This window comes from Ranitomeya variabilis, chromosome 1 (assembly GCF_051348905.1).
Source record: "Ranitomeya variabilis isolate aRanVar5 chromosome 1, aRanVar5.hap1, whole genome shotgun sequence".
Taxonomy (NCBI): Eukaryota; Metazoa; Chordata; class Amphibia; order Anura; family Dendrobatidae; genus Ranitomeya; species Ranitomeya variabilis.
This window is the reverse complement of record NC_135232.1, coordinates 964,636,225-964,659,887: the sequence shown is the minus strand read 5'-3', so window position 1 is coordinate 964,659,887 and position 23,663 is coordinate 964,636,225. Positions and strand designations below refer to the sequence as shown.

At 44.1% G+C, this 23,663-nt stretch overlaps 1 protein-coding gene across 1 annotated transcript in view; it reads left to right on the top strand.

The window, feature by feature from the left end:
- The window catches only part of LRBA (LPS responsive beige-like anchor protein), a 749,089-nt gene that overhangs the window by 174,313 nt on the left and 551,113 nt on the right, over positions 1–23,663 (top strand). The window contains exon 31 of the mRNA XM_077279308.1: positions 19,396–19,474. Coding sequence (XP_077135423.1) covers positions 19,396–19,474 — 79 coding nt within the window. The remainder of the gene's footprint in view (positions 1–19,395; positions 19,475–23,663) is intronic.

Below are 23,663 nucleotides of genomic sequence, written 5' to 3'. Positions count from 1 at the left end.
TTTTTTTTCCCCTTTTTTTTTTTTCTCTATACTATGTTGTGCATAAATATGTGATTCTTCAGAATTTGTTTTAGTCTTTGCCTGATGAAGAGACGTATGTAGTCTCGAAAGCTTGCAATTTGTTACCATCTTTTCAGTTAGCCATTAAAAGGTATCAACCACTGAGGACTCTCAATTCTAAATATTTTTCTATCTACTGGCTAACACGGTACCAAGATATATTTCTTTCCTACTTCTGATGCAGTCATTGTAGATACTTCAGTGCTCCTAATTATGTCAGTATATGTGGTTATTTCACTGATACCATTTTTTCTTTAACCCCTTCCCGACATTTGCAGTATATACACATCATGGTTGGGAAAGAATTCCTGGCCAATGCAGTATATATACACGTCATGTCAATCATACGATCGCCATGAGTAAGTGCACCGTGATCACATTGAAGGTGCCTGCTGTTTCTCACAGAAGGGCACTTAGTCGTTGTCCCATGGGGTGGCGACCCCCCCGCAACTATGATCTGTGATTGGCTGTTCAATTCTGAACAGCCAATCACAGCGTTTTCAGTGTTTGAAGAAATGAAATTACCTGACGTACTGGTGTCCAGCCTACGATCGGTGCTGTAAGATCTGGAGCCTAGCAACGCCGGTGTTACCAGGGCCAGCTCTGATTGTACCAATCGACGATGACGTCAGTCGCACCAATCTGCCATTTAACCCCACAGTGTACTTCCTCATTCTAGCTGCAGACTTGAACAAGGCAGTTACTGTGTCGTTCTGTGCACAGTGCTGAGCCTTGTGGTGCCACAAACTTTTTAAAGCCTGTGCCGTCACTGCTGCTACTGAATAAAGAAGAAAGACTACTTCCTGATCCTTCCCTGATACGTTACTGATCTTCTGAGTTTATATCTTCTGAATGAGTCATGCAACTGCCAAGCGTTGATCAGTGACACAAATCACTACTCAACGTCCTGCTTTCTGTTTTCCATGACTTTTTTTTTGTCCCTGTCTATTCCCCTCTCTTTTGCACCACCTCTGTGCTTGTATCCTGAAGACGCCAAGCACTGATCAGTGAAGCAAATCACTGATCAACGTCAGTGCTCTATTTCCATTACTTTTTTTGTTGTTGTCCCAGTCTATTTTCCCCCACTCCCTCCCCCATCCTTTGCACCACTCAGTTGTGCGTCCTACAGCCGCCGAGCTGCTGATCAGACGCATACCACTTACTAGTACACATGCTCGCTTTTGGCAAGGACTCCTTTCTTTTTTTCCTTTAATCCTCTTTTTGCACCACATCCGTGCGTGTCTCCCACATCCGTCGGGCGCTGATCACTGATGCACATCAGTGACCTTTTTATTAAAAAAGAATTGAATAAAACACTTAAATGTAGACTAGTTCATAGGATTAGATTAGAGACAGTAACAATATACAGTAGTAATCGGTCTGCTACAGTTTCTTTATTTTTTACTGAATTTAGTTGGGGTTTGTTTCAGATAGTGAGACAAAAATCACATCCGTGCGTGCGACCTACATCCGTCAGAGATTGGTCTCCGGTTGTTGCTTTGATTTTTGGTGAAGAGAAGTAAATGTTTTCTTTTTTATGTTAGGGACAGTAATCTGTGACTACTACAGTATTTTTTTTTTTTACGGAATTGAGTCTGTTCAACCCCTTAATCCCATATGACGTACTATCCCGTTGAGGTGACCTGGGATTTAATTCCCAGTGACTGGATAGTACATCATATGCAATCGGCCGCGCTCACTGGGGGATCGCGGCCGGGTGTCACCTGACTATCGCAGCTGACATCCGGCACTATGTGCCAGGAGCGGTCACAGACCGCTCCTGGCACATGAAACCCTGAAACACTACAATCAAACATGATCGCAGCGTTCTGGGGGCATAGGGAGGCATCGCGCAGGGAGGGGGGGGATCCCTGCGGGCTTCCCTGAGACCCTCGGTACAAGGCGATGTGCTCACCTTGTACCAAGCGTCTCCTCCCTGCAGGCCCCAGATCCAAAATGGCTGCGGGGCTACTTCCGGATCCTGCAGGGAGGTGGCTTACAAGCGCCTGCTCAGAGCAGGCGCTGGTAAGCCTGCAGCCCTGCTTGTCAGATCACTGATCTGTCACAGTGCTGTGCACAGTGTCAGATCAGCGATCTGACCCTATAGTGTGATGTTCCCCCATCTAAAAAAAAATTAGATGTGTAAAAAATTAAGAAAAAAGTATTGTTCCCATAAATAAATTTCTTTATCTAAATGATAATAAAAAAATTAAAGTGCACATATTTAGTATCGTCGCTTCCTTAACGACCCCACCTCTAAAACTGTCCCACTAGTTAATCCCTTCTGTGAACACTGTAAAAAGAAAGAGGCAAAAAACGTTTTATTATCATACCGCCGAACAAAAAGTGAAATAACACACGATCAAAAAGACGGATATAAATAACCATGGTACCGCTGTGAACGTCATCTTGTCCCACAAAAAATGAGCCGCCATACAGCATCATCAGCGAAAAAATAAAAAAGTTATTGTCCTCAGAATAAAGCGATGCAAAATAATTTTTTTTCTATAAAATAGTTTTTATCGTATAAAAGCACGAAAACATAAATAAATGATATTTCACGAGGTATCGCTGTAATCGTTCTGACCCGAACAATAAAACTGCTTTATCAATTTTACCAAACGTGGAACGGTATAAACACCCCCCCCCCAAAAAAAAAATAAATAAATAAATAAAAATTCATGAATAGCTGGTTTTTGGTCATTCTGCCTCACAAAAATCTGAATAAAAAGCATTCAAAAAATGCCACGTACCTAAAAATCATGCCAATAAAAACGTCTACTCGTCCTGCAAAATACAAGACCTCACATGACTATGTAGACCAAAATATGGAAAAATTATAGCTCTCAAAATGTGGAGACGCAAAAACTATTTTTTGCAATAAACAGCGTGTTTTAGTGTGTGACAGCTTCTAATCATAAAAAACCGCTAAAATACCCGCTATAAATAGTAAATCAAACCCCCCTTCATCACCCACTTAGTTAGGGGAAAAATAATAAAATTAAAAAAATGAATTTATTTCCTTTTCCCGTTAGGGTTGGGGCTGAAGTTAGGGTTTGGATTACATTTACAGTTGGGATTAGGGTTAGGGGGGTGTCAGGGTTAGGGGGTGTGGTTAGGGTTATTCTTGGGATTAGGGTTAGGGGTGTGGTTGGGGTTAGGGGTGTAGTTGTAATTAGGGGTGTGTTTTGGGTTAGGGTTTCAGTTAGAATTGGGGGTTTCCACTGTTTAGGCACATCAGGGCTCTCCAAACGCGACATGGCGTCTGATCTCAATTCCAGCCAATTCTGCGTTGGAAAAGTAAAACAGTGCTCCTTCCCTTCCGAGCTCTCCCGTGTGCCTAAACAGGGGTTTACCCCTATATATGGGGTATCAGCATACTCAGGACAAATTGGCCTACTTTTGGGGTCCAATTTCTCTGGTTACCCATGGGAAAATAAAAATTTGGGGGGGCTAAAAAAAACATTTTTGTGGGAAAAAAAAGGAATTTTTATTTTCACGGCTCTACGTTATAAACTGTAGTGAAACACTTGGGGGTTCATAGCTCTTACCACACATCTAGATAAGTTCCTTAGGGGGTCTACTTTCCATAATGGTGTCACTTGTGGGGGGTTTCCACTTTTTAGGCACATCAGGGGCTCTCCAAGCGCGACATAGCGTCCGATCTCAATTCCAGCCAATTCTGCGTTGATAAAGTAAAATGGTGCGCCTTTCCTTCCGAGCTCTCCCGTACAAATTTGACAACCACTTTTGGGTTCCAATTTCTCCTGTTACCTTTGGGAAAATACAAAATCGGGGGCTGTAAAATAATTTTTGTGGAAAAAAAAATAAATATTTTTTATTTTCACGGCTCTGTGTTATAAACTGTAGTGAAACACTTGGGGGTTCAAAGTTCTCACCACGCATCTAGATAAGTTCCTTTGGGGGGTCTAGTTTCCAATATGCGGTCACTTACGGGGGGTTTCAACTGTTTAGGTACATCAGGGGCTCTGCAAACGCAATGTGACGCCTGCAGACCATTCCATCTAAGTCTGCATTCCAAACGGAGCTCCTTCCCTTCCGAGCTCTGCCATGCTCCCAAATGGTGGTTCCCCCCTACATATGGGGTATCATTGTACTCGGGACAATTTGGACAACAACTTTTGGGGTCCAATTTCTCCTGTTACCCTTGGGAAAATACAAAACTGGGAGCTAAAATAAATAATTTTTGTGGAAAAAAAAAAGAAAAAATATTTTCAGTGCACTGCGTTACAACCTGTAGTGAAACGCTTGGAGGTTCAAAGTTTTCACAACACATCTAGATAAGTTCCTTCGAGGGTCTTCTTTCCAAAATGGTGTCATTTGTGGGTGGGGTTTCAATGTTTAGGCACATCAGGGGCTCGCCAAACGCGACATGGCGTCCTATCTCTATTCCAGTCAATTTTGCATTGAAAAGTCAAATGGCGCTCCTTCCCTTCTGAGCTCTGCCATGCACCCAAAACAGTGGTTTACCCCCACATATGGGGTATCAGCGTACTCAGGACAAATTGCACAACAACTTTTGGGGTCCAGTTTCTTTTGTTACCCTTGGGGAAAATAAATAATTGGTGGCAAAAAAGATAATTTTTGTGAAAAAATATGATTTTTTATTTTTACGGCTCTACATTATAAACCTCTGTGAAGCACTTGGTGGGTCAAAGTGTTCACCACACATCTAGATAAGTTCCTTAGGGGGTCTACTTTCCAAAGTGGTGTCTCTTGTGGGGGTTTCCATGTTTAGGCACATCAGGGGCTCTCCAACCACAAACAGTGGTTTACCCCCACATCAGCGTACTCAGGACAAATTGTACAACAACTTTTGGGGTCCATGTGTTCTCCTGTTACCCTTGGTAAAATAAAACAAATTGGAGCTGAAGTAAATTTTTTGTGAAAAAAAGTTAAATGTTCCCGACCTTTGACGCCACGTAGGCATCATGAAAGTCTGTGCCAATCCGACCTGTGATGCCTATGTGGCGTCATGGAATGATTGCGTCCCTGCAGATCGGGTGAAAGGGTTAACTCCAATTTCACCCGATCTGCAGGGACAGGGGGAGTGGTACTTCAGACCAGGGGGGGTCGTGGCTACGATTGCTCTGATTGGCTGTTGAAAGTGCAACAGCGAATCAGATCAATTCGTAATATTTCACCTATAAAAAGTGGTGCAATATTACAATCCAGCTATGGCCGATGCTGCAATATCATCGGCCATGGCTGGAAACCCTGATGTGCCCCCCCCAAAGCCACCGATCGCCTCCCCAGTCCTCCGATCTGTCCCGTAGTCCCCTCCGTCCGCCTGTCCGCTCCCCCGTCCTCCTGCCCGCTCCCCCCGTGCTCCGATCCACCCTCCCGTGCTCCGATCCCCCCCTCATACTTACCGAGCCTCCCGGAGTCCGTCCGTCCGTCTTCTCCATGGGCGCCGCCATCTTCCAAAATGGCGGGCGCATGCGCAGTGCGCCCGCCGAATCTGCCGGCCGATTCGTTCCAGGTATATTTTGATCACTGTGATAAACTTGTCACAGTGATCAAAATAAAAAAAAATAGTAAATGAACCCCCCCCTTTATCACCCCCATAGGTAAAGACAATAATAAAATAAAGAAAATGTATTTTTTTTTTCTGCACTAGGGTTAGGGTTAGGTCTAGGGTTAGCATTAGGGGTTAGGGTTAGGGCTAGGGTTAGGGTTAGAACTAGGGTTAGGGTTAGAATTAGGCTATGTGCACATGGTGCGGAGTTGGCTGCGGATTCGTAGCAGTTTTCCATCAGGTTTGCAATACCATGTAAACCTATGGATAACCAAATCCGTTGTGCCCATGGTGCGGAAAATACTGCACGGAAACGCTGTGTTGTATTTTCCGCAGCATGTCCATTCTTTGTGCGGATTCCGCAGCGTTTTACACCTGTTCTTCAATAGGAATCCGCAGCTGAAATCCGCACAAAAAACACTGGAAATCCGCGGTAAATCCGCAGGTAAAACGCAGTGCCTTTTACCTGCGGATTTTTCAAAAATGGTGCAGAATTATCTCACACGAATCCGCAACGTGGGCACATAGCCTTAGGGTTAGGGTTGGAATTAGGGCTAGGATTGGAAATAGGGTTAAGATTAGGCCTGTGGTTAGGGTTATGGTTAGGGTTAGGGGTGTGTTGTGGTTAGGGTTGGGGTTAGGGTTAGGGTTGGGATTAGGGTTAGGATTGGGGTTAGGGTTGGGATTAGGGTTATGGGTGTGTCAGGGTTAGGGTTGTGGTTAGGGGTGTGTTGGGGTTAGGGTTGTGATTAGGGTTATGGCTAGAGTTGGGATTAGGGTTAGGGGTGTGTTGGAGTTAGAATTGAGGGGCTTCCACTTTTTAGGCACATCAGGGGTCTCCAAACGCAACATGGCGCCACCATTGATTCCAGCCAATCTTGCATTCAAAAAGTCAAATGGTGCTCCCTCCCTTCCGAGCCCCGACGTGCGCCTAAACAGTGGTTTACCCCCACATATGGGGTAATAGCTTACTCAGGACAAACTGGGCAACAATTATTGGGGTCCAATTTCTCCTGTTACCCTTGCAAAAATAAAAAAATTGCTTGCTAAAACATAATTTTAGAGGAATGAAAATTTTTTTTTTTTTTCCACGACTCTGCGTCATAAACTTCTGTGAAGCACTTGGGGGTTCAAAGTGCTCACCACACATCTAGATACGTTCCTTGGGGGTCTAGTTTCCAAAATGGGGTCACTTGTGGGGAGTTTCTACTGTTTAGGCACATCAGGGGCTCTGCAAATGCAATGTGACGCCCGCAGACCATTCCATCAAAGTCTGCATTTCAAAAGTCACTACTTCCCTTCCAAGCCCCAACGTGTGCCCAAACAGTGGTTTACCCCCACATATGGGGTATCAGCGTACTCAGGACAAGCTGGGCAACAACTATTGGGGTCCAATTTCTCCTGTAACCTTTGTGAAAATAAAAAATTGCTTGATAAAACATCATTTTTGAGGAAAGAAAAATAATTTTTTATTTTCACGGCTCTGCGTTGTAAACTTCAGTGAAGCACTTGGGGGTTCAAAGTGCTCACCACATATCTAGATAAGTTCCGTGGAGGGTCTAGTTTCCAAAATGGGGTCCCTTGTGGGGAGTTTCTACTGTTTAGGCACATCAGGGGCTCTGCAAACGCAACGTGACGCCCGCAGACCATTCCATCAAAGTCTGCATTTCAAAAGTCACTACTTCCCTTCCGATCCCCAACGTGTGCCCAAACAGTGGTTTACCCCCACATGTGAGATATCAGTGTAGTCAGGAGAAATTGCCTAATAAATTTTAGGATCCATTTTATCCTGTTGCCCATGTGGAAATGAACAAATTGAGGCTAAAAGAAATTTTTTGTGAAAAAAAAAAAAAGTACTTTTTCATTTTTACAGATCAATTTGTGAAGCACCTGGGGGTTCAAAGTGCTCACTATGCATCTAGATAAGTTCCTTGGGGGTCTAGTTTCCAAAATGGGGTCACATGTGGAGGAGCTCCAATGTTTAGGCACACAGGGGCTCTCCAAACGCGACATGGTGTCCACTAGCAATTGGAGCTAATTTTTCATTCAAAAGTAAAATGGCGCTCCTTCCCTTCCGAGCCTTGCCGTGTGCACAAACAGTGGTTTGTGACTACATATGCGGTATCGGCGCACTCAGGAGCAATTGCCCAACACATTTTAGGATCCATTTTATCCTGTTGGCTATGTGAAAATGAAAAAATTGAGGATAAAAGAAATTATTTGTGAAAAAAAAGTACTTTTTCATTTTTACGGATCAATTTGTGAAGCACCTGGGGGTTCAAAGTGCTCACTATGCATCTAGATGAGCTCCTTGGGGGATCTGGTTTCCAAAATGGGGTCAGTTGTGGGGGAGCTCCAATGTTTAGGCACACAGGGGCTCTCCAAACGCGACATGGTGTCCGCTAAAGATTGGAGCCAATTTTTCATTGAAAAAGTCAAATGGCGCTCCTTCCCTTCCGAGCCCTGCCGTGCGCCCAAACAGTGGTTCCCCCCCACATATGGGGTATCGGCGTACTCAGGACAAATTGTGCAATAACTTTTGGGGTCCAGTTTCTCTTTTTACCCTTGGGAAAATAAAAGAATTGTTGCTAAAAGATCATTTTTGACACTAAAAAGTTAAATGTTCATTTTTTCCTTCCATGTTGCTTCTGCTGATGTGAAGCCCCTGAAGGGTTAATAAACTTCTTGAATGTGGTTTTGAGTACCTTGAGGGGTGCAGTTTTTAGAATGTCACTTTTGGGTATTTTCAGCCATATAGAACCCTCAAACTGACTTCAAATGTGAGGTGGTCCCTAAAAAAAATGGTTTTGTAAATTTCGTTGTAAAAATGAGAAATTGCTGGTCAAATTTTAACCCTTATAACTTCCTAGCAAAAAAAAAATTTTGTTTCCAAAATTGTGCTTATGTAAAGTAGACATGTGGGTAATGTTATTTATTAACTATTTTGTGTCACATACCTCTTGTTTAACAGAATAAAAATTCAAAATTTTAAAATTTCAAAATTTTAGCCAAATTTGCATTTTTTTCACAAACGCAAAAATTATCGACCTAAATATACCACTAACATGAAGCCCAATATGTCACGAAAAAACAATCTCAGAACCGCTAGGATCCGTTGAAGCGTTCCTGAGTTATTACCTCATAAAGGGACACTGGTCAGAATTGCAAAAAACGGCCAGGTCATTAAGGTCAAAATAGGCTGGGTCATGAAGGGGTTAAACATTTCAAAAATTCCTGTGAAACACCTGAAGGGTTAATAAACTTTTTGAATGCGGTTTTGAGCACCTTGAGGTGTGCAGTTTTTAGAATGGTGTCACACTTGGTTATTTTCTATCATATAGACCCCTCAAAATGACTTCAAATGTGATGTGGTCCCCCCCAAAAAAATGGTGTTGTAGAAATGAGAAATTGCTGGTCAACTTTTAAAGGGACTCTGTCACCCCCTCCAGCCATTATAAACTAAAAGAGCCAGCTTGTGCAGCAGTAATGCTGCATTCTGACAAGGTGGCTCTTTTAGTTATTGGTGCAGTCAAAGCAGAAATAAAGCGTTTTATAATTTCGCAAAAATACCTGTCTTCAGCCCTGGAGGCAGGTCTTAACCCCCCTGCTGCACACGCCACACTGCCGTCACTCAAGGCTTCTTCGGCGCCGCCCCCTCCGCGCTGTTTTCAAATCAAATCCGGCGCCTGCGCTGTTTTGTTCTGCCTGGGGCAGGCGCAGTGAGCGCTGCGTATCTGACCTCAGATGCAGTCTCACAGTCTGCGCCTGTGTGGCCACCCAGCTTGTGAATCCCAGCCCCGCAGTGTGTTATGCATTATGCACAGTGCCGGGGCTGGGATTCACAAGCTGGGTGGCCGCACAGGCAGTTTATAACGGCTGGAGGGTGTGACAGAGTCCCTTTAACCCTTATAACTCCCTAACAAAAAAAAAATATTGTTCCAAAATTGTGCTGATGTAAAGTAGACATGTGGGAAATGTTACTTATTAATTATTTTGTGTGACATATCTGTGTGATTTAAGGGCATAAAAATTCAAAGTTCGAAAATAGCGAAATTTTCAAAATTTTCTCCGAATTTCCGTTTTTTCACAAATAAACGCAGGTAATATCAAATAAATTTTACTACTAACATGAAGTACAGTATGTCACGAGAAAACAATGTCCGAATCATAAGGATCCGTTGAAGCGTTCCAGAGTTATAACCTCATAAAGGGACAGTGGTCAGAATTGTAATAATTGGCCCCGTCATTAACGTGCAAACCACCCTTGGGGCTTAAAGGGCACCTGTCACCCCGTTTTTTCCGTATGAGATAAAAATACTGTTAAATAGGGCCTGAGCTGTGCATTATAATAGTGTATTTTGTGGACCCCGATTCCCCACCTATGCTGCCGAAACACGTTACCAAAGTAGCCGTTTTCGCCTGTCAATCAGGCTGGTCTGGTCAGATGGGCGTGGTGTCTTCCCCCAGATCTTGCTTATTTTTCCGTTGGTGGCGTAGTGGTTTGCGCATGCCCAAGTCCAGAATCCACTGCACAGGGGAGGGAAAAGGGTCTTCAGGAAAATGGCCGCGGGATGCCACACGTGCGCAGATGGAGATCGCGGCGGCCATTTTCCTGAAGCAGAGATGCGAACTCTGCTTCAGGAAAATGGCCGCCGCGATCTCCATCTGCGCACGCGCGGCATCCCGCGGCCATTTTCCTGAAGCCCCGGGCAGCAGAGCGCTCCATCTGCGCACGCGCGGCCACAGGAAGGTGGCCGCCCCCACCGATCACCAGGGGAATAGCGCAGATCGCGCTCTTTTCCCTCCCCTGTGCAGTGGATTCTGGACTTTGGCATGCGCAAACCACTACGCCACAAACGGAAATATAAGCAAGATCTGGGGGAAGACCCCACGCCCATCTGACCAGACCAGCCTGATTGACAGGCGAAAACGGCTACTTTGGTAACGTATTTCGGCAGCAGAGGTGGGGAATCGGGGTCCACAAAATACACTATTGTAATGCACAGCTCAGGCCCTATTTAACAGTATTTTTATCTCATACGGAAAAAACGGGGTGATAGGTTCCCTTTAAGGGGTTAATGTAAGTTGCGGGCGCTCAGTAATTTTGCTGAGGTGTATGTGCCCCAAAGAGAAATCTGCGTTTAGAGTCCATAATAGATTTCAAGGGGAGGCTCAAGTTCCTGCAATACGTGCTCAGTAAGAGAGCCAGGTACAAAATTAAGCTCTACAAACTGTGTGAGAGTGTCATAAAATCTCAGGGTACACCCACAGGTTTAGGTTATTAAGCGAAGGACACCTGAATTCATCCCCCTGAATGTCTTTCTGTTCTGGGAGTGAGTGGGAAAATTGTGTGGGATTTCCTGAACCGACTGCTGGATGAAGGTTCTCACTAATGATGAGCGAATATACTCGTTACTCGAGATTTCTCGAGCACGCTTGGGGGGTCGTCCGAGTATTTTTTACGTGCTCGGAGATTTAGTTTTTCTTGCCGCAGCTGAATTAGTTACATCTATTAGCCAGCATAAGTACATGTGGGGGTTCCCTAGCAACCAGGCAACCCCCACATGTACTTATACTGGATAACAGATTTAAATCATTCAGCTGCGGCAAGAAAAACTCAATCTCCGAGCACTAAAAAATACTCGGACGACACTCCGATATTCGCTCATCACTAGTTCTTACCTCTGCATAGTTTACTGTTATACTAGTATCCCACTTTTCAAGTCCCTTGCTGCATGGTCTACCGCAGCATGTCGCACTATTCCCAAAATTCAGAGAGGCCTTTCTAGGATGCTCATTGGGCAGCTGTTCAGAAAGGGTGAAAGCAGAGTCCAATGTGGTGACAACATGCTGGTGGTCAAGTACATGGAGTAGAGGAATGTCTTTTTCTTGACCACCATAGATGGTGATGGAGGTACCTCTACACAGGTCACTAAACCAGACTGTGTACTGGGGTGCAACAAGAACATGACTAGAAGTTGATCTCTCTAATGAAATCCTCCAGCTGTACGGTGCCATAAGAAAAGCCAAAGTGTGGTACAAGAAGCTGGCCGTGCACCTCTTACAGATGGCAATGTATGACTTTTTCCTGCTATCACGATTTGCATGCTAGACCGGGACCTTCCTTCAGTTCCAGGAAGTAATTATCAATGCCTTAATATTTGCCTGTCAGGAAGGAGCAGACCCCAGGACTTTGGGAACTAAAGGAGCGTGAGACTTCGGCACCATCTTCAATGGAGCACGGTGACCCGCTCCACTGCGCAGCTCCGCAGTGTGAATACATTATAACACACTGTGGGTTGCGATCTGGGGCCTCTGCAACACGCAGGCGCGATAGCATGATGTCTGTTCACGGGCAGTGCGCACTGTGCATGTCCGAGTACTGTTGAAACAGCGCAGTTGCTGGGCATATAACGCCAACACAGGAGGCGGCGCACAGACGTAAGAGGGGGATAATGGACCGCTGGGAGGCGGCTGAAACAGAGGGAGACGCCAAACCTCTGGGACTCCATACAGGTATGGGGCGCAATTAATAAAAGACAATATTTCAGTTTTAATAGGGATAATAAACATAAGAGCCACCTTCACAGAATGCAGCCTTAGTGCTGCTGAAGGTGGTTCTTTTACTTAAAAACAGCCCTGGGGGGGATGACAAGTTCCCTTTAAACTCATATACCAGGAAAACGCTAGATCAATTCCAATATAGGGTTACTCATGGGGGTTTTCCACTGTTTAGGCACATCAGGGACTCTCTAAATGTGACACGTCTTTGGACCATTCCATCAAAGCCTGTGTTCAAAACATCACTCCTTCCTTTCCTAGCCCTGCCGTGTGCCCAAACAGTAGTTTTCTCCTACAATTGGGGTATTGCTGTACTCAGAAGAAAATGGACCCCAATATTTGTTTTTAAATTTCTAGTGTTACCCTTGTGAAAATAAAAACATGGAGCCAAAAAATCAAATCATTTTTGTGGCAAAGTGATTTTTCTTTTATTTTCACGGGTCAATATTATAAATTTCTGTAAAGCACCTGGTGGGGTCCAAGGTGTTCACCACACATCTAGGTGAGATCCTTGCGGGTTCTGGTTTCCAAAATGGGGTCACTTGTGGGAATTTTACACTATTTATACACGTTAGGGGCTCTCCAAATGTGACATGGTGTCTGCTCTCGATTCTAAACAGTTTTGCTTTCAAAGTCAAACGGTGCTCCTTTCCTTCTGAGCCCTGCCATGCGCCCAAACAGTGGTTTTCCCACACATATGGGGTATCGGTGTACTTGGGAGAAATTGCACAACAAATGTTGGGGTTAATTTTCTCCTTTTTACCACTATGAAAAAAAAAAAAAAATCTAAAGTAAAATTTTTGTGGAAAAAAGTTGTGTTCCTTTTTTTTCTTTTTCCTTTTTACATAGTGCTTCAGTTCCTTTGAAGCTTCGGAAATGTTAATAAACTTCATGAATGTGGTTTTGAGCACCTTGGGGGGGGGGGGGGTTTCAGGGGTACAGTTTTTTAAGAATGGTGTAACTTTTGGCTATTTTCTGTCACATAGACCCCTCAAAGTCACTTCAAATCTTATGTGTTCCATTAAAAAAAAAATTGTTTGCGAAATTTTGTTGTAAAATTGAGAAATCGCTGGTCAACTTTTAACTTTTATAACTTCCTGACCAAAAAAAAAAAAAGTTCCATAATTATGCTGGTGTAAAGTAGACATGTGGGACTATTTTGTGTGACATAACTCTCTCTGGTTTAAAGGCATAAAAATTAAAATGCTAAATTTTCAACAATTTTTTTTTTTTCAAATAAACACAAGTCATTTCGATTTTTTTTTTTATTTTACCACTTTATCATGACGTACAATATGTAACGAAAAAAGTCTCAATCAGTGGGATCTGCTGAAGCGTTCCAGAGTTATTACCTCATAACGTGACAGTGGTCAGAGTTGTAAAACTTGACCTGGTCATGAAGGTGAAAACAGACTTGGGATTGAAGGGGTTTAAGAAGATTTCTGTGATTTTATATGGTTTACTCTTTGCATATATCAATAGGTCAAGTGAATATAAGACACTTTAATTGTGCAAATATCCTCTTCAGGAAGAGAACTGGAACTCTAGTGCCACCTATTCGATGTAGCAAAGGCCTCTTACCCAGATTTGCACAAATGAAGGGCAAACATCCCAAAGCAGGTGATTGCAAATGTGGTTACTGGTTTGGTATCTTATCCTAAAGGTACCTTCACACTAAGGGTACCGTCACACAGTGCAATTTTGATCGCTACGACGGCACGATCCGTGACGTCGCAGCGATCGTATGATTATGGCTCCAGCGTCGTAGACTGCGGTCACACGTTGCAATCACGGCGCTGGAGCGATGCCGAAGTCCCCGGGTAACCAGGGTAAACATCGGGTTACTAAGCGCAGGGCCGCGCTTAGTAACCCGATGTTTACCGTGGTTACCAGCGTAAAAGTAAAAAAAAAAAAAAACGTACATGCTCACCATCTGATGTCCGTCCGGTCCCTTGCCGTCCGCTTCCTGCTCTGACAGATCCGGCCGTACAGTGAGAGCAGAGTGCAGCGGTGACGTCACCGCTGTGATCTGCTCTCACTTTCCGGCCGGCAGACAGTCAGAGCGGGAAGCGGACGGCAAGGGACCGGACGGACATCAGATGGTGAGCATGTACGTTTTTTTTTTTTTTTTACTGTTACGCTGGTAACCACGGTAAACATCGGGTTACTAAGCGCGGCCCTGCGCTTAGTTACCCGATGTTTACCCTGGTTACCAGCGAACGCATCGCTGGATCGCTGTCACACACAACGATCCAGCGATGTCAGCGGGTGATCAAGCGACGAAAGAAAGTTCCAAATGATCTGCTACGATGTACGATTCTCAGCAGGATCCCTGATCGCTGCTGCGTGTCAGACACTGCAATATCGTAACGATATCGCTAGAACATCACGAATCGTACCGTCGTAGCGATCAAAATTGCACTGTGTGACGGTACCCTAAGCGACTTTGCAGCGATAACGATAGCGATCCGTGACGTTGCAGCGTCCTGGATAGCGATATCGTTGTGTTTGACACGCAGCAGCGATCTGGATCCTGCTGTGATATCGCTGGTCGTTGCTGAAAGTGCAGAACTTTATTTGGTCGTCAGATCGGCGTGTATCGTCGTGTTTGACAGCCAAAGCAACGATGCCAGCGATGTTTTACAGTGGTAACCAGGGTAAACATCGGGTTACTAAGCGCAGGGCCGCGCTTAGTAACCCGATATTTACCCTGGTTACCATTGTAAATGTAAAAAAAACAAACAGTACATACTCACCTCTCGCTGTCTGTCACACGTCCCTCGCCGTCTGCTGTGAGCGCCGGCCGTAAAGTGAAAGCACAGCACAGCAGTGACGTCACCGCTGTGCCCTGCTTTCCGGCCGGCACTCAGTCAGTGCGGGAAGCAGACGGCGAGGGACATGTGACAGACAGCAGAAGGTGAGTATGCACGGTTTGTTTTTTTTACATTTACAATGGTAACCAGGGTAAATATCGGGATACTAAGCGCGGCCCTGCGCTTAGTAACCCGATGTTTACCCTGGTTACCCGGGGACCTCGGCATAGTTGGTTGCTGGAGAGCTGTCTGTGTGACAGCTCTCCAGCGACCAAACAGCGACGCTGCAGCGATCGGCATCGTTGTCGATATCGCTGCAGCGTCGTTTAGTGTGAAGGTACCTTAAGCCATATGGCAAGTCTGTTTATAAGATCGATATTGACTTTTAGCACTGTTACTTCTAGTTAATGGTAGTAGAGATTGAGCCCTATCCTCTCTGAGGAAGGCTCTTTGCATATTTACATTCACAGAGGAGCTCCGTATTCCCTCCATTCTTCTCTTGCTGCTGATTCTGTCTGGGGGCTACAGACATATTGTGGTCCTGGAGAGTCAATATTCACCGCACATTCTAATTGATCTCATACGAAAATTGTGATTATTTGTTGTAGAAAAAATATAACAAAATAAGGGAGCAATATAAAGGTAAAAAATAATACAAAGTGACTGAAACACAACGTTTTGACCTATCCTGGGTCTTAATCATAGTCGCTTAGTCCAAGGTATATGAAGCATAGAAGTCATATGCATAAGTACTAGAGTCCCTGGGAGGTCCACAGACGTTTCGACCCGTCTCGGGTCTTAATCATAGTCGCTGAAAGATAAGAAAACCTATCAGGTAAACATATTGAGTCCAGTGTATATAGTCAAAGGAAAAATACCCAGGAAAAATAACAATAGCCCAAACGTTGCACAAGGGTAATAGACTCAATGGTCCTTGCAACAACATAAAAATACAAATAAATAGTGAAAAAACATCCAAGATATAGGTCAGTAGCAGCCAAATGTTTAGGAGGCTAAATAGCAGATGCATATGTTAAGGTACCGTCACACTCAGCGACGCTGCGGCGATATAGACAATGAGCCGACCTAAACTAGATCGCTGGAGCGTCGCTGTTTAGGTCGCTGTAGAGACGTCAAACACAGCAACTGCAGAACGATGCAGGAGCGATCCAGTGACGTAACGGCGACTCACTTCTCGTTCTCGCTGGTTGTTAGCTCCATGTCAAACAGCCGGAGTGTGCCGACTGGCTAGAAGGAGACACTGTGACACCCCCTATGCTCGTTGCTGGCGTCGTTGCTTTTGATGTCAAACATGACGATACACGCCGACCTGGCGACGAAATAAAGTTCTGGACTTCTAGCTCCGACCAGCGACATCACAGCGGGATCCAGATCGCTGCTGCGTGTCAAACACAACGAGATCGCTATCCAGGACGCTGCAACGTCACGGATCGTTGTTGTTCTCTTTGCAAAGTTCCTGAGTGACGGTACCTTTAGAGAGGAGTGAAGAGATACAGTTGTGTGCGTTTGTCATAGATTACCTTAGTCCAAGGTATGTGAAGCGTAGAAGGCATATGCATAAGTACTAGAGTCCCTGGGAGGTCCACAAGGGCTGCAAGGAATAGTGGAAATGTTATTCATAGTCCCAATGATGTCTATAGGGTACCTGTTAAACTTGGCTAAATACGTCTATCTGTCTGGACCTCATGGGCAACTTTGTGATTTGACCCGGGACGGGTCTTAACGTCGTGTTTCAGTAGCTTTGTATCATTATTTTTTACCTTTATTTTACTCCCTTATCTTGTTATATTTTTTTTCTACAGTAAATTATCACAATTTTCCCATGAGAATAATTAGTGTGTGTGGTGAATATTGACTCTCTAGTGAAAGGGCTTAAACAGCCTGTTCCACCACCTCGCCTTTAAGACAGTGTGCAAACTAATCTAATTTTATATTGTGGTCCTGGGCCAAATTCAAAATGAGGCCCCAGTTCCTGCAGTGCAGCGCCGACACCATCCTGCAAAAGTTTTGGTTAAAAATTGCAGAATCCGTAATGCCCACTTGTCATCCAGTTGGATTAATCGCAGGTCATTCTTGGGTCTCTGTCGGCACTTTGTGACGTCGCTGTTCACCGGTTCCAGGACCACAGTACCTGTGATATGATGCAGTGGTAAGCAGAAAACACTGTGTGGCGCTCTGTTCGAGTCTCCTGACCTCCGATTTTGTCCATCATCACTTCTGGTGCCGATAGAGCGTTGTCCTCAGGATCTAGGATGATGGCAGTAGGTAAGTATGGTTTATTGTACTCTTGGTGAAGACGCGCCACTGAACAGCATTACATTCAGTCTGGATATCCCTTTTAATTAATTAGAATTTTATTTATTTTTTTATATTGTGAAAAAACTAATTGGTGTTGTGAGACTAAGAGAAGGAAAAAAGAGCAACTGAAAAGTTTCGGTTATTAAAGTCATTGAATCATTTAAAGCTCACACGGAAAAATGAAATCTATGGCTAGAAAGTTGTAATACTCTTTAATGGCGGAGATTAACAGATTTAAATCACATCAGAGAACATACAAATACTTAAGGCCTTTTTATGAGGCATCAGGAGAAAGAGAAAGGGTCTTAAATGATATTTTATGGCAAAAGACATTATTTGTCTAGAGCCTTGGGGACTGTGAATGTTGAGTAAGCTGTGCGGAGAAGGGTGCGAGACAGATGATCTATTTGCATTTTCTTTTATGTTCTTGTGAGTGTCTGTAAAGCTGTCAGTTTGAAGGAGCCAGTTTATCAGTGAAGGGATGAGAGAGATAAGTTGGTTTCATTCCATATGTTTGGACTGGCTACTGTAATTATTGCCCCCATGTGTCCTTGTAGACCTTTGTTTTGTTTTTAGAGTCTTCATTTTAGCACATTCAAATCTTGATTTTAACCCTTATTTCTATAATGTGAACATAATGTGTATGCGGAGTCCCTGGAGCCCTGTGAAAAGCACTTAGAAATTTTGCAGTGAACCTAATGCACACCTTTGAGGGTATGTGTCCTTGGCAAACCTACAGAAAATCTGCAGCGCCAAAAAGAGCTGAGCATTTCAGTGTAGAGATACTATAGCGTTTTCACACTTTTCACTATTTGCATTGCAAAGTGTGAAATTTTCAGATATGCCGTATTCCACCACGGAATTTAGGAACTCTCTTCCACAATGCCTCTACTGTAATGTCTCATCTACCACCTGCAGTGTTACAGCAAAACATCTGTGTATTGCATGTAATTTACAAACCGCAAAGTTATTCAAGTGTTTGCCAAAATTGTCACATAAAATTATTTAAAGTTGATTATTATTTATTATAGCACCAGTTATTCCATTGCACTTTACATGTGAAATGCATGAAAAATTAATTTGAGATGAACCAAGTAAGTTTTTATCTTCAACCCCCCCCCCCCCATGGGGTCACTGGCTGAAGAAGAAGAGTTGGACAAATTTAGCCAATTTACCTTGTAGATTGCTGTTTCTGGGGATCATGGTGGGTCATCACATCATATAATAGGGTTTTTTTGTTTTTTTTTTAATGTTGATCAGAATAAAATATGGGGATTGCATTTACTCAATTTATGGCCTTTTAAAGCAGGCCATACACATTAGATGTCTGCTGGCCACATGATGCTTTGATAGGTCAGCCTGCAGCCATCTCAGCCAATACTCCCATACACAGCAGTGCTCATTCACCGTGTGCTCGGACGTCGGCCGCGGCTTACCTCGGGGAGAACATTAACATTGGCAGTCTGAAATCAGATATGTACAATCAAAGTCTTTCCCCACCATCCATCTCCCAGCGCCTCCATACACATTAAACCGTTGGCCAAAGCAGTCTATATCTAGTGGGTTCAGCTGACTTTACTCTACGTATGGTGGCATTAAGTCCAAGTTTATCTCTATAGTAACACTGTAAATACATTGCATACCTTATTCTGATTTTGTATTATGAACATGTTATAGTCCAGAGCTAGATTCTGGAATCTGAGGTGTCCAAGCTCTTCTCTTCTAGCAGTCATTCCTAGCTTACCGGCCCCATTCACATAAGACTAAAGTCGTTCAAACCCATCAATATATTGTGGTACTTTTGTTAGTCTATAATAGCGCATAGCTGTCTGGTCATGGCCTCTTTGTAGAGAACAAGCCTCTGACACTGCTTCTCCCCACTGTATGTAAAGTGACTGCGGTTGTTCCTGACAGCATTTTATTTATAGAGAGACCAATATGCAAAAATAGTTAAAATTGTGGTAATTTTGTGAACATACTGTTGTGTATTTTTTTTTTTTTTTTTTCAAAAGCCATGAGGTGCCTTTGTTTCTTATTTACACACACAAGGCAACAGGTCTGATTAAATCCCATATAATGCTTGGTCTTTTCTCCCTCCTGTAGGCAGCGGCTCTTCCAATGCAAAGCTGCCATCTGTGCAGGCGGTGGACTCCGTGCTAGAAGACTCTGCTTCTCACATGAGGTAAGTCTGTTTTCTGCAATCACACTGGTGAACCTATGGGGATTAGTTTCCTGATCGTAATAGCTAATAAGTCATATTTTTTGTCTTTTTTTTCCTTCCGGCCGAGTTCATCACTTTACAAATGTAGGTTGGTGACCTAATAGTACTGAAAATGAATTTTTGTCTTAGAGTAATTTTTGACCTAAGGCTTATTCAGGACTCTGATATTGGGCTGCAGTCTCCTTTTGAGGGGGGAGAGGGCATGCTCAGCCAAGCTTGTGTATAGGAAAGCCAGGGAAGATTCTGAATCTTGTAGAACTTGTCAGCAGGATTTAGCCCTATATACCAAAGGCATGTCTATAATGGGGCTGTGATGCTGATGAATTTGATACCTGATGTGAAGAGATCCGCTCAGTGGCTGCTGAATACCTTATGAAGTTTTCAGAAAATGACGTCTTGTGTGCTTCAGGATGAGACTTGGGGGCAGGTCGTCGTCTTGTTTTCCGCGCCCCGACCACCCTCTTTCTCGTGCTGGTCACTAATTATTCATCGACCTGCCTCCTGTTTAAGATTCGCTCCACCGCCATCATTGTGTGGGCGGGGCGTGCTCAGTGGGAGCCGGCATCCTGAGTGCAGGGTTTAAAAAAAAAAAAAAAAAAGGAAAGAAAAGGCACCTGAGGTGGTGCAAGCGCAGATCGAGATTTTTTTGTTTATAGGGCTAAATCCTGCTGACAGGTTCTCTTTAAGACCTCAACGGGTAGTGGAAAGAGATATCGATCACCCATGTTCAATTTTGGCCTGCTGATCGCTTTGTTAGCTCAGTAAGCTGTTCACAGAAAGTCTAGCAATGGCTTTCTCATGGAGAACACAGGAGCGCTTGGCAAAATGAGTGGTCCAGTGTATGGGAGAGACAGCAAAGAAGGCTATCAGCCGAACGATCGTCGAAAACACCGTTCAGCCGGCATAAATCTAACCTGTACGGCCAGTTTTACGTTGTTCAGTCAGTGCCAGCAGTGTGTTGCCATTTAGCTCAAAAGGGCTTCCAGGGCCTCCTTAAAGAGGTTTTACTGGGAGAAAAAGTTAATTTTAATCCATAGATCATGGAATAACAACTTCCACAATTGGACGTGTTTTAAATAAAATGTTCCTGCGCTGAGATCTATATAATTGTCTAAGGGTCACTTCTGTCTGTCTGTCCTTCTGTCTGTCTGTCCTTCTGTCTGTCTGTCCTTCTGTCTGTCTGTCCTTCTGTCTGTCTGTCCTTCTGTCTGTCTGTCCTTCTGTCTGTCTGTCCTTCTGTCTGTCTGTCCTTCTGTCTGTCTGTCCTTCTGTCTGTCTGTCCTTCTGTCTGTCTGTCCTTCTGTCTGTCCTTCTGTCTGTCTGTCCTTCTGTCTGTCTGTCCTTCTGTCTGTCTGTCCTTCTGTCTGTCTGTCCTTCTGTCTGTCTGTCCTTCTGTCTGTCTGTCCTTCTGTCTGTCTGTCCTTCTGTCTGTCTGTCCTTCTGTCTGTCTGTCTTTCACGGACATTTATTGGTCGTGGCCTCTGTCATGGAATCCAAGTCGCTGATTGGTCTCGGCAGCTGCCTGTCATGGCTGCCGCGACCTATCAGCGACGGGCACAGTCCGATTAGTCCCTCCCCTACTCCCCTGCAGTCACTGCCCGGCGCCCGCTCCATAATCCCCTTCCCCTCCAGTCACCTCTCACACAGGGTTAATGGCAGTGGTGACGGGCCGCGGTGTAACGCACTCCATTACCGCTGCTATTAACCCTGTGTGTCCCCGACTATTTACTATTGACGCTGCCTATGCAGAATCAATAGTAAAAATAATAATAAAAAAACCTGCTATACTCACCATCCGCCGCCTTTCGCGCTCCTCGCGACGCTACGGTGTGACCGCTCCATGCAAGCGGCAGGTTCCGGTCCCAATGATGGTACGCCAGAAGGACCTTCCATGACATCACGGTCATGTGACCGCGACGTCATCACACCCTGGGACCGGAAGCTGACGCCTGCACCGCGCACAGGACCAGGACTTCAACGGGCCTTCGGAGGGTGAGTATATGTTTATTTTTTATTTTAACTCTGTATACTACGTGGCTCTGTGCTGTTTACTCCATCGCTGTGCAATATACTACGTGGCTGGCCAATATACTACGTGGCTGGCCAATATACTACGTGGCTGGCCAATATACTTCGTGGCTGGGCAATATACTACATGACTGGGCAATATACTATGTACGTGGCTGGGCAATATATACTATGTACGTGGCTGGGCAATATATACTATGTACGTGGCTGGGCAATATATACTATGTACGTGGCTGGGCAATATATACTATGTGGCTGGGCAATATATACTATGTGGCTGGGCAATATATACTATGTGGCTGGGCAATATATACTATGTGGCTGGGCAATATATACTATGTGGCTGGGCAATACAGGTCCTTCTCAAAAAATTAGCATATAGTGTTAAATTTCATTATTTACCATAATGTAATGATTACAATTAAACTTTCATATACTTATAGATTCATTATCCACCAACTGAAATTTGTCAGGTCTTTTATTGTTTTAATACTGATGATTTTGGCATACAACTCCTGATAACCCAAAAAACCTGTCTCAATAAATTAGCATATCAAGAAAAGGTTCTCTAAATGACCTATTACCCTAATCTTCTGAATCAACTAATTAACTCTAAACACATGCAAAAGATACCTGAGGCTTTTAAAAACTCCCTGCCTGGTTCATTACTCAAAACCCCCATCATGGGTAAGACTAGCGACCTGACAGATGTCAAGAAGGCCATCATTGACACCCTCAAGCAAGAGGGTAAGACCCAGAAAGAAATTTCTCAACAAATAGGCTGTTCCCAGAGTGCTGTATCAAGGCACCTCAATGGTAAGTCTGTTGGAAGGAAACAATGTGGCAGAAAACGCTGTACAACGAGAAGAGGTGACCGGAACCTGAGGAAGCAGTGGACTGAGTCTGGTGTGGAAACATCCAGAGCCACCGTGCACAGGCGTGTGCAGGAAATGGGCTACAGGTGCCGCATTCCCCAGGTAAAGCCACTTTTGAACCATAAACAGCGGCAGAAGCGCCTGACCTGGGCTACAGAGAAGCAGCACTGGACTGTTGCTAAGTGGTCCCAAGTACTTTTTTCTGATGAAAGCAAATTTTGCATGTCATTCGGAAATCAAGGTGCCAGAGTCTGGAGGAAGACTGGGGAGAAGGAAATGCCAAAATGCCTGAAGTCCAGTGTCAAGTACCCACAGTCAGTGATGGTGTGGGGTGCCATGTCAGCTGCTGGTGTTGGTCCACTGTGTTTCATCAAGGGCAGGGTCAATGCAGCTAGCTATCAGGAGATTTTGGAGCACTTCATGCTTCCATCGGCTGAAATGCTTTATGGAGATGAAGATTTCATTTTTCAGCACGACCTGGCACCTGCTCACAGTGCCAAAACCACTGGTAAATGGTTTACTGACCATGGTATTACTGTGCTCAATTGGCCTGCCAACTCTCCTGACCTGAACCCCATAGAGAATCTGTGGGATATTGTGAAGAGAAAGTTGAGAGGCGCAAGACCCAACACTCTGGATGAGCTTAAGGCCGCTATTGAAGCATCCTGGGCCTCCATAACATCTCAGCAGTGTCACAGGCTGATTGCCTCCATGCCACGCCGCATTGAAGCAGTCATTTCTGCCAAAGGATTCCCGACCAAGTATTGAGTGCATAACTGAACATTATTATTTGATGTTTTTTTGTTTGGTATTAAAAAACACTTTTATTTGATTGGTCGGGTGAAATATGCTAATTTATTGAGACAGGTTTTTTGGGTTATCAGGAGTTGTATGCCAAAATCATCAGTATTAAAACAATAAAAGACCTGACAAATTTCAGTTGGTGGATAATGAATCTATAGTATATGAAAGTTTAATTGTAATCATTACATTATGGTAAATAATGAAATTTAACACTATATGCTAATTTTTTGAGAAGGACCTGTATATACTATGTGGCTGGGAAATATATACTATGTGGCTAGGCAATATATACTATGTGACTGGGCAATATATACTAAGTGGCTGGGCAATATATACTATGTGGCTGGGCAATATATACTATGTGGCTGGGCAATATATACTATGTGGCTGGGCAATATATACTATGTGGCTGGGCAATATATACTATGTGGCTGGGCAATATA